The 14,511-nt window shown below is 45.4% G+C and overlaps 1 protein-coding gene across 3 annotated transcripts in view; it reads right to left on the bottom strand.

The window, feature by feature from the left end:
- The window catches only part of XPO6 (exportin 6), a 101,114-nt gene that overhangs the window by 59,480 nt on the left and 27,123 nt on the right, over positions 1 to 14,511 (bottom strand). For all 3 annotated transcript variants that reach the window (XM_059155342.1, XM_059155341.1, XM_059155340.1), the window contains exons 2-4: positions 10,444 to 10,534; positions 6,520 to 6,632; positions 5,353 to 5,550 (exon numbers count right to left, since the gene is read on the bottom strand). In XM_059155342.1, the coding sequence (XP_059011325.1) occupies positions 5,353 to 5,550; positions 6,520 to 6,632; positions 10,444 to 10,534 (402 nt within the window). The remainder of the gene's footprint in view (positions 1 to 5,352; positions 5,551 to 6,519; positions 6,633 to 10,443; positions 10,535 to 14,511) is intronic.

Below are 14,511 nucleotides of genomic sequence, written 5' to 3'. Positions count from 1 at the left end.
TCTGTAGCCATTCAAAGTGTCTTCTCATCTCAAAGGACTAAGGTTCTAACCATGAACATGATGCTCTTTCACACCCAACATGACAATTTTTTTACACATCTACCTTCCCAACAGAGCCTTGGTCGCTCTGCCCAGACCGATGTAATAGTGACAGAGAAACGTGTAAACCACTTTGCGGTACCTCCATTTCCAAGCTTTGCCTACTTCATGGAAGTTTGAGATTGAGCATGTGGTGGAGCAGAAACATGCATACACATCACTCACCCATGACTTCGTCATCGACAACGGTTATGATTTTACAAATACCTATGTCGCATGTTTTACTCTTTCTATCACCTGCAATAACCACTGTGCTCTAACAGCTGCCTTAAGCAAGAGACAGAAAAAAGTACCCCTTCAACAGCATAATACTACTTAGATCTTTCTAATCAACTTCACAAAATTGAAAGCATTACTCACCAGTCATTTTTCAGTTTCCAGAAATGGTAAAAGCAAGCTGCCACTAAAATTCTGTGGACTTACAGGCTACACTCTAACAAAGGGCACACGGGGGTGCCTGGGTGGCTCAGTGGGTTAAAGCCTCTGCCTTCGGCTCAGGTCATGATCTCAAGGTCTGGGATCCCCCCATCGGGCTCTCTGCTCAGAGGGGAGCCTGCTTCCCCCTCTCTCTCTGCCTGCCTCTCTGCCTGCTTGTGATCTCTGTCTGTCAAATTAATAAATGAAATCTTTTAAAAAGGGCACACAACTGAGGAACACTTGACCAACTTCTTTAACCAGAAAGATAAATTGTTTGTTGATTCAATCTACAAAGTGAGGGAGGCGGAGGGCACGGGGAACTGCGGCGCAACAGAACACCTCTCCTCCACGTGAAGCAGCCCAGGGCACTTGCCTTTCTTTCGCAAACAGCTCTCCCCGCCAGTGGAGGGAAAGCTCATCCCCAAGAGCAGGAAATGCCTTCACTGGCGGGAACTCAGGATAAATTCAACTGCCCTCAGGAGCAGCATGACATGAAAACAGGGGCACGGGCAGCGTCTTGAAAATGCTGTCTACTGCATCAACTCTCCTGAAGGCTACAACTGTAGACCAGCCTCCACGGGGCTTTCTCGTCATCCTCTGCAAGTCTGGGCTGCTTCTAACGTGAGGAGGCGCAGGACGGAAAGAACAAGAAATCCCTGCAGCAACTCTTCTTTACCAAATAAAGAACTGACCCTTCACGCGCATCTCTTCCCTTCCTTCCCAGAGGCCTGTGGGTTCCCACTCCGTACTGGAGGGTGACGGCCGGTAAGGAGGGCAGCTCCTGCTGGGATCAACACCGCGCATCGTGCGGAAAAAATAAACCACTGATTTCGATTCCTGAAACCAATACTGCACGGTATGTTCACTAACTTGAATTTAAGTAAAAATGTGAAAAAATAAAACAAAACAAAAATAATAAAACAAATAAATAAAAGCGCTCCACTACTTCCCCCCCCCTCCTTCTGTTTCTCTCCTCCACCTCTTTCTTCTCTGTTTCTCCCCAAAGCCCTCAGTCTTACTCTCCCGGCTCGGAAGGCCACATGTTCCACTTGACAATGCATTTCCCTGTAGAAAGGAAAAGTTCTGTGCTCTGTAGGGAGTAAAAAATTCCTGTATTATGGAAAATGCAGCCGAAAGCCCTTTCTCTCATTTGGAAAAAAGGAAGGCGGCCAGGCAGAAAGCCGGCTGAAAGGGAAACCTGTTTCTACCCGCAAGAACAACTAGGTCAAATGTTTTTTTCTCACGAGCTTTGTGTCCAGAAGACTTGTCAGTGAAACACTGCCTCCGCTTACCATCTTCACATGTGTAATGGATGCTCAGAACACAGGTCATTCTGGGGAATTTATTTTAACAGAGAATAAACACTTTGAGGGTGAAGGTCAGGTTCTTAGCGTGAGCTTCTGAAAAGGTTCACGGTTTCACTGCGCCACCGCACCAGAAACGAAATGGCGATTCCTTCTGTGCTGCTCGTCCTTTAATTACCTGGTCCCAAGCAGTGCGACCACAGGTGCAGCCCAGCAGAGTTCAGGAATCTGAACAGACTCTAGAAAGGCATGGTATTGGGGCTTCTGTTTTGGGGGGAGGAGGGAAGCAAAGGTGACTTTCAACTTCAACTACTTCCTGCTCCGGCGGCTACAAAGGCTGTAACCAATACACAGAACTACAAGCGTCCTTCTGGGGCCCAAACTCAACTCCCCTCGGCCTGGTATGTGGTCACAACGATGGCGTAAACTGCACAGATGCCCAGCCAGCCAACACAGAGTTAAAAACAGAAACCAACAACTCTGCATCCCACACGGCAAGTAGAACATGATGGAACTCAATCAGAAAAAATCTTTCTAGATGGTTCATTCAAAGGATCGTCGTATGGGGCACCTGGAAGACTCAACTGGTTCAGTAACTGACACTTGGTCTCAGCTCAGGTCAGGTCTCAGTTCATCTCAGGGCTGTGTGTTCAAGCCCCACAATGAGCTCCACAGGGCCAGAGGGCCCACTTAAAAAAGGGGAGAGAGGGCGAAGGCGCCTGGGGGGCTCAGTGGGTGAAGCCTCCGCCTTCGGCTCGGGTCATGATCTCAGAGGCCTGGGATGGGGCCTGCATCAGGCTTCCTGCTCAGTCAGGAGTCTGCCTGTCCCTCTGCCCCTCCCCCTGCTCCTGCTTGCTCTCGCTCTCTCTCTCAAATAAATACATAAATAAATAAATACATATTTTCTTTTTTTAATGTCAGAAACTGAGCACCACTATTCTTTTTTTTTTAAGATTTTGTTTATTTATCTGACAGAGATCACAAGTAGGCAGAGGGGCAGGCAGAGAGAGAGGAGGAAGCAGGCTCCCTGCTGAGCAGAGAGCCCGATGCGGGGCTCGACCCCAGGACCCTGAGATCATGACCCGAGCCGAAGGCAGAGGCTCAACCCACTGAGCCCCCCAGGCGCCCCGAGCACCACTATTCTTGACATGGCTTTTATGTTGCTATTTATCTCATGGATAAATGAGGAGGGAATAATATGACAAAAAGGATTTTAGAGATCACTTTGTCCAATCCTCTTGTTTCACAAAGGAGGAAACAGAGGTTCCCAAAGGGGCAGAAGTTGCTAAAATCAAAGATGATTTGTGACAAAAATGGAAACAGACCCCAAAGGCACATGCTCTCCAGTGCTCGCTCCACTGTGGAGTGTCTCGAAGGCACAAAGGCCGCGTGAGGTAAGCATAAAGGTGGGAGGTGGTGAACAGCGGAAGACACTAGCCCTTCTAAACTCCACGAGCACTTCACCTAAATATGCTCTTCCAAACTGTCATTTGTTACCAGTAATTATACTTCCAGGGCAGACAGAATGTCTATTCTCCATCCAAGGAAGTGACCCCAGGTGGGTGGACACACAGCTCCTCCCCACCTGCTGCTGCTAGGACCAGGCATCTCCGGCTCACATTCCACTGCTTCTTCTCAGGGGACATGCCACTAGCCCACCTAGGAACGCACTCCCACTCTAGGAGGGTGATGGAGAGTCACCACAATGGTGCTCATCCTGGAGTAAAGGGAAGTGTATCAGAGCAAGCCCCCCCCTTAAGTCCTACCAGTCCAGCTTCGCTAGCCTCCTTGCCATTCCTCAGGGTCTTTGCAACTGCTATTCCGTCTGCCGCAAATGCTGTTCCCCTAGATACCCACATGGCTCACTCCATCGCTTCCACCTAGGTTTCTGCTCAAATGGCTGCTCCTCAAAAACGCTTTCTATCAGCATCCCAGCTACATGACACCTTTCTCTCTTTCTCCTTATTCTGGATTTAATTTTCTTTGTCTTACTTATAACTACCTATAAGCTCACTTATTGTTTATGGATGTCTGCCCACTGGGTTAAGTTCCATGAAGGCAGGGACACTGTTTTTGTTTCATTACTTTATCCCCACCAGATATCTAGCACAAGGCTGGTATTCAACAAATACCTTACTGAATCAATGAATCAATCTCCTTTGCAGTAGCGACCCAAAAAATCTCCAAATAAACGCATCACTATACACAACGCCCCCAAAATTTTTTTGAATGAAGAATTTTTGTGCCACTTTGAGGCAATCTGAGAGAAGGAATAAGGTTACTGTATTTTTCTTGCTGCCCCATCATTCAGATGCCTTGCAGAGAGAGCAGTCAGAATGTTAGAAAATGTCCTGAACCTATCTATAGTCACTGAGACACTGATTTTCAGAGAATTTTATTCCTATCAACTGTACATAATACCCATTTCTTGCATACTCACAACTATCTCAGTAACATGAAACTGCTTCCAACTTCAGTCAGGATTCAAATGAACAACTGAACAACAGCATCTTTCTGCCTGGCTTTCAGGTCCTGCCCTTACTCTGATGACTTCCAAATCCTGACCTGTGGCCAGACCTCTTTCCTGAGCCCCAGATCCACAGTTCTCAAAGTCTCACTAGATATCCACAGAAGAACACACAAACCATTAATGCGTTTTCGGCCAAACTTAACTCACCGCCTTCTACCCAACTCCATTTCCTCTCCCTTCACCCCTGGCCTGGAAGACCGGCGACCTGAGCCAGGAACTTCCCTGCCCTCACCCCTACCGCCCCGCACTGACCAAAGCCTCTTGACTGGGTCTCCTAAGTGCCCCATCTCCACTGCCCAGGAAGGCCTCAGGGCCAGGTCCTCCCTGTCTCACTCACACTCAGGACTCTAGCCTCGCCCCTCTGCAGTCGAGACCCCTACTGTTCCAGAGCTGTCTTTCCAGCACAAAAATGTGGCTGTGTGTTCTCCCCTCTACACACCTTTCATGCGCTCCCAAGGAAGGACTATGAATTACAAACTGAAGTCCCCTGCAAAAGCAAGGCCCTTCCTGGCTGGGCGCCGGCCCATCAACCTGGCCACGGACTCCAGCACCTCAGCGCCTCACACCTCACCCAACGACGCTGAAAACACATCAGTTCCTAAAGCTGAACGCTCGACCGTCACTGCACTCCACACACACCTCCACGCCGTAATTAGCCACGGTGCTGGATAATTACTGTTTGCACAGCTAGTCACCCCACCAAATTAAAACTATTGCTCACCCCTGTACCCCCACACCTGGAGCAGTACCTAACAGGTTTTCAAATTTTGTTGAATAAAATCTCACAAGAAGTTAACAAAGGGATTGGGTTCTCCCCGCTCTTTTGCCACTGCACGAAGGTACAACATGTCTCAAGAATGCAGAGTTAAGCGAATGAGTTCATGTATCCTACAATGAACTCTCTACTATGGTTCCAAAATGCTGATCTTAAAACTCATCTTTAAGAGAAGGAAATAACCACTTCTACAATCAAACAGTTTATGAGATGAGGTATATCCTTACCTGTAAAATGTTCGTAAAAAAGTCATGGTAGAACATGGGCCAATCTTGACGGCCAATGTCAACAATAACTTTGCAGAGCTTGTTCCGGATAAAGTAAGGTAAGGTTTTGTGGTGGGCCAAAAGGAGTTTGGGCAGGCAGCTGCGGATTTCCATCTTATCTTGAGATGGGACCCCAAGCCACATTTTATTGATCAGATTCTGAAACACAAATACACATCTTTGAAGTTAACCATCTCTACACAAAAGTAGCTCGTTTTCATCCACTGGTTAGCTACATCATCTCAAACAAAACCCCTGCTTTTAAACAAAGGTTTAGGGCAAATTGGCAATAAGAGTACCAGGAACATTTAAACCCTGTAATACAACAGTCTCATTCCTGGAATGGAAAGATGTGCTAAATAAGTTCACAGAAACAAAGGGCTCCACATGCAAAACTTTCTATTACACATTGTCTCTAATGGCCACCAAAAATGACAAAAACAAGTCTAATATTCAAAATAGGAGAATGGCTTGGTCAATAATGGTATAAGCACTTAGTGGCATAAGCAATATGATTACAACTAGGTTTTTAAAAATGCGCACAGAGGGGCACCTGGGTGGCTCAGTGGGTTAAAGTCTCTGTCTTCGGTTCAGGTCATGATCTCAGGGTCCTGGGATCGAGCCCCACATCGGGCTCTCTGCTCAGCAGGGAGCCTACCTCCCCCCCCTCTCTCTGCCTCTCTGCCTACTTGTGGTCTCCGTCTGTCAAATAAATAAATAAAATCTTAAAAAAAAAATGTGCACAGAAAGACAAAAACTGGAAGACAGTTGAAATAAGTGAAAATGTTTGTGGTTGGGATAACGGTATTATGGGTACCATCTCTCCTCCCAAATGTTTTTCTTTCATTATCTTTCTCTTTTAAACAACACGGAAGGAAAGGTTGCGTGTTAACACAAACAACCTACCCACCAACCGAGCGCTGTCTCACCTTTCTGGGTTGGAAGATGGAAAGGTGCCCCAGGACAGGAGATATCCTGACAGAGGCCGTGAGTGGGAGGAAGCCCCTGAGCTGAGCTACCATTCTTTCCCAGCCATCTGCACACTGAAGCTAAAGTCCAATGTCAACAACCTGGCACTGCGACCACAAAATACTTTTCCAAACAGCAGAAAGTCGTTTGACAACTTACCTCAAACACCGTTAAACTATACATCATGACATAGTCATTCCTGGTGCTGGAGAGGAAATACAGGCAGAGTCTCCAGGCTCCTAATTGCTGGGCAAAGTTATCGAGAAGCTCCTCTAGAAAAGTTAAATAGCAACAAAAGAAGGCTATGAGGGACATGAAATCAACACAAGGCTAAGCTGTCTCATCAGGGTTTTTTTTTTAAGATCTTATTTATTTATTTGACAGACAGAGATCACAAGTAGACAGAGAGGCAGGCAGAGAGAGAGGAGGAAGCAGGCTCCCCGCTGAGCAGAGAGCCCGATGTGGGGCTCGATCCCAGGACCCTGAGATCATGACCTGAGCCAAAGGCAGAGGCTTTAACCCACTGAGCCACCCAGGCACCCGACTCATTAGTTTTTAAACACGTATTTCTCCATACCATGTGACTGACACCAAAACCACTAGAAAAATCCAGCCATGTATTCGCGGTAGGAAGGACAGACTATACATTTTTCTGACTCTAACATGACCACGAGCGTGGATAGTGTGTTTGGCCATCTCCAGTCTAATACCCTATGGGCACTTATTTAGGCAGAGAAACTTTCACTGTTAAAGTTCTTACTTAACCTGGGGCGCCTGGGTGGCTCAGACAGTTAAGCATCCAGCTCTTTTTTTTTTTTTTTTTTTTAAAGATTTTTTTATTTATTTATCAGAGAGAGAGAGGGGGAGAGAGTGAGCACAGGCAGACAGAATGGCAGGTAGAGGTAGAAGGAGAAGCAGGCTCCCTGCTGAGCAAGGAGCCCGATGTGGGACTCGATCCCAGGACACCGGGATCATGACCTGAGCCGAAGGCAGCCGCTTAACCAACTGAGCCACCCAGGCGTCCCAGCATCCAGCTCTTGATTTTGGCTCAGGTCACGATCTCAGGGTTGGGAGATGGAACTCCATGTCAGGCTCTGCGCTCGGAGTGGAGCCTGTTTCAGGTTCTGTCTCTCCCTCACCCTCTGCCCCTACCTCCTCAAAAAAAAAAAAAAGTTCTTACTTAACCTAAGTATGGTCAGTTATAAAATACCACTTCAAAAAAAAATCATTTCACCTTATGAGTGATGGCTAATTATTAACCTGTTTCCCTTGGAGTACCGGCTATATATATTTCTTTAGGACTCACACTGTTCGCACAAACACAAAATGATGGCTAGGGAGGCAGGACAAGAAGATACTAAGGATAACCTTCTTAGTATAGGGCAGGGAAAAATGCAAGAGAATTAAAGATGGATAACTCTCTTTATTTGGTTTTCATTTGGTTTTATTTTAAAATACCACACCAAAAACAGTCTGTAAGTCACAGCAGCAATCATGGGCTTGGAAGCTGCCAGGAGCAGCCCAGTGCACATCCAATCAGTTAGAAATGATTTCCTCCTCCTTAGACGGCTGGTAGGATCAGCCAGAACCCCAAGATAGCAAGCACTAAGAGTCTGTCACCACGTCTCTGGACCCACTACCGCTCAGTCACCTTGACCTGCTGCTCTGGTCATGGAATACAACACAAAAGGGGTAAAAATTTTAAAAATCAAAATAAGCATAAGTTTAAGAGGATAAAAAAGTAATTAATTTAAAAATTAGAAAAAGAAAAAGCTTTATAAAAGAGTAAAAAGATAAACCTCAACAACCCTGGGGCGCCTGGATGGCTCAGTGGGTTAAAGCCTCTGCCCTCGGCTCAGGTCATGATCCCAGAGTCCTGGCATCAAGCCCCATATCAGGCTCCCCCAGGGAGCCAGTTTCCTCCTCTCTCTCTGCCTTGCCTCTCTGCCTACTTGTGATCTCTGTCTGTCAAATAAATAAAATCTTAGCAAAAACAAAACAAACAAACAAAAAAACCCGTCAACAACCCCAACAGATTCTAGGAAGCGCCTGGAAAAGCAGGAAGTACAGCAGCCTAAAATCCTAAAATCACTGCTCTGCTAGCACTCTACAGCCCCACTGAAAATCCCACACAAGAAAGCCGATGGCCTACTCTTCCAGCTAAGTGAAAGTCCGTAAGACTCCCAGAGCAGGAGCCGAAGCAGAGAGGGACTCTGACCAGGAAGGAGGAACTCTGGGCTAGAGACTGCCGCTCGTCTACGGAGTCTCATTCCAGGTCATCACTGCTCCTCTTGGAGGCTCCGGCTTCCTCCACTGTGAAAACGACCAGCCTGTCCCCCGAGTTTCCCTGCAACAGCGTATCTCTAGAGCACTAACAACGTGCCTTCGGTGGAGGGTGGGCAGAGCCCCTTTCTCCCACCTCACCACGAAAGCCTTCAGTTTACCCAAGATACCAAAAAAGCAGCCAGTGGTTCCAGCCCACACACTCAGACCAAGCCCCAAAGACTAGATACAAAGAGAACTGAACTGACACACACCCACCATAGAGAGCCAAGCATCCAGGGATCCCTGTTAGCCTGTATTTAAATTAGACATCTGTAGTATCTGGTTATTTAATACTATTTTAAATCAGATTAGAATACGATTTTAGTTCAGAGGTTCCACTTTTAACTCATGAACACTGAAAGTGAGCAATAGCTGCTTTGCCAACCAAAAAATTAAGAGAAAAACCAAAAGGATCTCAATAAGCTAAAAAGAGGACTTCAAAGATATTAGTGTTGGGATATAGCAGACTGATGTAAAGGGCAGATCCTTCCCCTGCTTTGGTAAAAATCACCAGTGGTATTTTTACTGTAAGTATAAGGTACTCTGGTAGCATAAAACTAGCGAGAAGACAGATCACTCTGGAGGCAGTAGGGTCAGCCCAACTGAGTACTGAGAGAGTCTAGGAAAGCAAGCCGAGTGGATATTCGAGGCCAAATGCCTGATTATCTATTGGGTTCGGCTTCCGTCAGCATCCCTCTGTTTACAAATATTCTATTTCTCTACAGTATACTCCCTGAGAAAAGACAGGCATGCATACGACAGGCCTAAACTTTTTTTAAAAGTTAAAAAAAAAGAGAGAGTAAGAAATTTACAGCTACCAGGAGCTGATGTGTCTGAAGAATGCAAGAGAAAATGGATTACAGGACAAGGTCTGGCCACCTGGAAACCCAGACTCCAGTCAAACTCTGGACCAAAGAGTCCTAGAGACAGAAAAAGCCCTCTCCAGAGGCAATGAACATGAGGTCCGTACAGAGCAGTCAGACATCCGAGGGGAAAAGCCTTTAGGATGGCCTAGAGAAGAAACATCGCTTGTTTTGAAGTTCAGGGGTTAAGTGTGGACTCAGAGGGGACAATAAAGATTGCTCCAGGAATGCAGTGCAACACGTCTCCGAGGCAGAGATCGGACTCTTGAGTACACACTGTAGTTTACAGTATGCTTTCATGAATATCGTTCACATAAATGAATATGAAATTCAAAAGGAAATTCTACAAAGCCCTGAGGTTCCCAGAAAACCTAAAATAACTATATCTACATCTCTGTGCTGTTTGAAGCCTTTCTTCATCAAAACCTGCAGAATGGAAGAGACAATGGCAGAGATCAGGAAGAAGATGCAAGAAGCCCCCAGAGGAAATACCAGTTAAAGGGTCTGTGGGCACTAGGTAAGGTCTGGATGAGACTTCCATACACCGAAGTCATGTCATTTTGACACTTTCATGAGGTTGTATGTTTGTTTGTTTTTTTAACTAACAGTCGCAGGCTTCTTTTATAGAAGTTCAACATTGCTGAAATTAAGAACAAAGCAGTGGGCGGGGTTTTCCACACTTGGCCAAAGGGAAGGAAAGCCAACACTCTGGATGAGTGTGGGCCCGGGGACCCCAGCCCTTGCACCGCTAGATTTGCAGATGCCACCGACCAGCAAGATGAGAGCAAGAGTCCCAGGGAAACGAGCAGTCTTGACCCGTGCAGGCCGCAAACTCCTTCCTCCTCACCAGGGCCTTTTCCTCTCCAGTGACTCGTCCACTCAACACCTCACTTACCTATCTCACGTTTTCTTTCATTGGTTGTACAATCGTGGAAAAATTCTGTCATCAGACTTTCCAATGCCCTGAGGGAGGCTTCTTCAGATGCCTAACAAAGGAATTTGAAAGAAAAGAAAAAGATCAGTAACTGCATCTCCTCCAAGTCACATTCGTAAATTTACTTCCTCAAATGTCTTGGGCTCAACATTCTTCAAATGCATGGGATTCAGAAAAACTGAAGGGCATTTCCCAGCTGGCTCAAATCCCAAATTTCGAGTATACCCTATAAATTCACGCTACTGTACAATCGATTTTCAATTATTTATGCTAAGGAAAAAGGGAACAAATAACTCAAAATATCGTTCCAGAAATATGTTAAAAGCAAATTAACAGCCCCCAGCCCGGACCGAACAGATGGAGCGAAGAGACCAGGGGAGGAGGTAGGGCTCCCTAGAGACTGCCTGTCGATGATGCATTTACCCCACATCTAAGTAACTGGCCATATTTGGACTGAGAAGAACTGCAGTCAAGCTGCTGGGGGTTCTGAAGGCACTTACGGGGTCACGTGTTCTGACAAGTCTCAATTTCAAATGAGCAGCCACCAGAGACTAAGGGTAGGACAGCTAAGAGGCAAGCTGAGTGGGAACTCAGAATGAGCGTGTCCCAACCAGCCAGACTCTCAGCAGAGCGGGTCGGGCGGAGGAGAGGAGGGGCGCTCGACCGCGACGCCCAGCCGCTCCCTCCTCCATGTGGAGCCCCCAACCCACTTACTCTTCTCCCACTCGCGTGGGTGACGTCCTCTGCAGCAGAGAGTTGGAGTCAACACTCCACTCACCCATCTGCGGAAAGGTGAGCGCTCCCAGACCATTTCTGAATTCTCACTGGCATTATCTACCCAGAAATGATCAAGAGCCCAGCGCAGTTCTGATTTCTTATCTCTGAATTCCAGTCTCCCCAGCTTCCCTCCTCCCTTCTCCGCACCCTCTCCATTGAGCGCCCCCACCCCCCACTCCCCCGCAGAGAGAACAGACTATGAAAACTGTATTTTAAAACGTGTCCACACTCAGATGTATGTATCAAACCATAATATTACCGGAGGCCTCCACTTGGTAACCGACTTTGGAAGACACCGAGGAACTGAGCCACCTCTGTGGGTAAATCGGCTCTTAGGACGGGTCCTAATTACAGAGGCGGGGTCAGGCTTGCACCAGCCCAGACACCAACGGGCAGAGCACGCACACCACAGAACACAAGGGGACCACATTCAAACAGTTCCGGGCATGGCTGTCCCTCCCATGCTGCGGTCACATACAAACGGCTGTGCCATGACAACTCGCAATGACATGCTGAGTGATGAATGACTGTAAGTATTAGCTCTTCGAGGTTAGCTGAATTTTGTATTTATGGTCAAGATTAGCCCTTGAACCTGGGTGGCTCAGTGGGTTAAAGCCTCTGCCTTCAGCTCAGGTCATGATCTCAGGGTCCTGGGATCGAGCCCCGCATCCGGGTCTCTGCTCAGCAGGGAGCCTGCTTCCCCCTCTCTCTCTGCCTGCCTCTCTGCCTACTTGTGATCTGTCAAATAAATAAATAAAATCTTAAAAAAAAAAAAAAAAAAAAGATCAGCCCTCAAACCTTACTCTTTTTTTAAACCAATGTATCACCTCAACTGAATAATATCCTTGGATCGCAGGTTAATCTGAATTACACATTTTGGGGCACCTGGCTGGTTCAGCCAGTATAGCGCGTGACTTCTTGATCTCAGGGCCGTGAGCTCAAGTCCCATGTTGGGCCTGGAGCCTTCTTGGGAAAAAAAAAAAAAAAAAAAAACCTACACATTTTTTTCAAGTGGTGAAATAACTGAAGGGTCAGGCTAAAAGAAGCCTGAAATCTTTTTCACCTTTTTTCAAGTTTTTGTGTTGATCAAAACATCCTCACTGTCTCAGCTTTCCTCAGTAAATGCTGAAAACTCAAATTCCTAAACTGAACTGCTGTAAGTAAAAGAGTGCCTTGGTCTGTTTCATAAATCGACTTGGGATACCAATTTCATTTGAAAAAAGGATTTGCTATTTTAAAAAAAGTTTCTGGAAAGATCTGAAAGAATCAAAGGAAAAACTCACAAGCAACTTACTGGCAGAAAATTAAAATTAAAATTAACATAAATTAAGAGATATCTGTTGAACTTAATTAAGTCAGTTATTTAGTTAAAATAAATCAGTTGGTCTTCTGGAGCCAAAATGGGTGCCTGAAAACTCAAGACATTTCCAAATCCCACCTGCTCCACAACTTTTTCTTGTACTGAAACATTTCATAGCTGAGCCTAGTAAACACCTGAGCTCACCACATTCAAGCACTCAACCATCAAGGTCTATTTTGTACTGGTTCTTGAGGCAGAAGTTTGTGAACTCGCCAATTCCTAGCCATGTATTAAATGCTACTGGGGCAAATTCGGGACAATCTCTCCAAAAAATGCAATTCTAACTCCATTCCCAGTCCCATCCAGCTCTCCCCAGCTCAAACCCGAGAAGCATTCCAGCAGAAAAGCAGAAAAGATTTAAACATCCAGAAGGATCAGACTATGATGCCCTCCACCAAACGATGGTCACATGGAAACAGAAACTATAAAACCTAACCCAGCAGTATCACCAGGTATTTCCCAACAAGAACAAACAGTAGGCTGCTCGCATTTTCAATCACCCCTATTCTGTAAGTACTAATACCTACCTCACAGTGACCCGTGTAAAGCTGCTATGTAAACTCTGAAGAACTATCTAATTCAGTTATGGCTACTATCATTTGTATTTGGTCTTAAATGAAATGAAAATGAATACAGACCAAAACACAAAAACAAAAAAAGAGAGAGAGCGAGAAAAGTGGTCAGGCCTACTTTGAAACTGGAGATTCATGTCCTCGGGCTTTACAGGCTTTGTCCAAACATATCTAGTGAGGCTTTTCCAACTGGATTTCAAAAATTAAACTATGTAAGTTTACAGGAGACAAAAAGAAGGCTGAAGAAGCCTTGCCAAGGTCATACAATTAGAACAGAGATGGTAAAACATAAAAGATAGGCTCAAGACCAGCAAATGGCCAAAGGATATTGGAAAAGTCACCCCAACTGGCAAGAAAGCTACTGGAACCTTTGCCAGATGTTTCTAACAGATGACGAAGTCAAAATCAAGATTGCTTGGGTTTAAGAATTAAAAGCAAGTAAGGAAGTGGTAATATTCCAGCAGATTACCCTTCCTAGCAATAAAGGGACTAAAACATAAAACAAAAACCAAGTGCCATGATGTGGTAGGAAGTGAAGGTTCCAATTCCCAAAGACTATTCAAGCACTGCACTAATTTATGAAGCACATTCAGGGTTCAGATACGCCCGAATGCTTCCCAGCTTGTGCTTGGGACGGGAGATCCCGATCTTGAAGAATAAAGGAAAGAGAAGATCAAATTAAAACCAAGTAAGGCATATTCACATGAAAAAAATTCCAGTTGGATTACAGGTATAAAATGTGAGAGATAAAATAATAAAGCTTCTAGAAAGTAATACAGAACATCTTCATGACGTTGGGGTAGGGGAATACTTAAATAAGACACATAAATGCACTAAACATAAAGGAAAGGAAAAGATTAATTAATCAGAGCATTCATCAAATGGCACAATGAAGAGAGTTCAAAAGAAACCCACAAAGCAGGCAAAGAGATTTCCAACATAAATAACTAACAGAGGACTTAGACGAAAGACAAATAACTCATTTTTTTTGGACAGGCAAATAGTTCATCATAAGAAGGTATTCAAAAGCCTATACAGAACGTAAGTGCTCAACCTCATCAGCTGTCAGGAAAATGCAAATTAAAAACCCAACAGTGTTACCCATTCACCAAAATGGCTAAATTTAAAGGACAATAACAAGTGTTGGTAAGGATGTTGAACAGCGGGCACAGGCATAGAGTGTGCACTGGGATAACCACTTCAGAAAACCATTTGGCTGAACAGAAGATATGTGCAAATGACATATCTGATAAAGGGTCAGTGTCCACAACATATAAAGAACTGATACAACTCGACACCCAAAAAGCAAACAATGCAATT

The sequence above is a fragment of the Mustela lutreola genome, chromosome 17 (genome assembly GCF_030435805.1).
Source record: "Mustela lutreola isolate mMusLut2 chromosome 17, mMusLut2.pri, whole genome shotgun sequence".
NCBI lineage: Eukaryota > Metazoa > Chordata > Mammalia > Carnivora > Mustelidae > Mustela > Mustela lutreola.
This window is presented reverse-complemented; position numbering and strand designations above follow the sequence as displayed.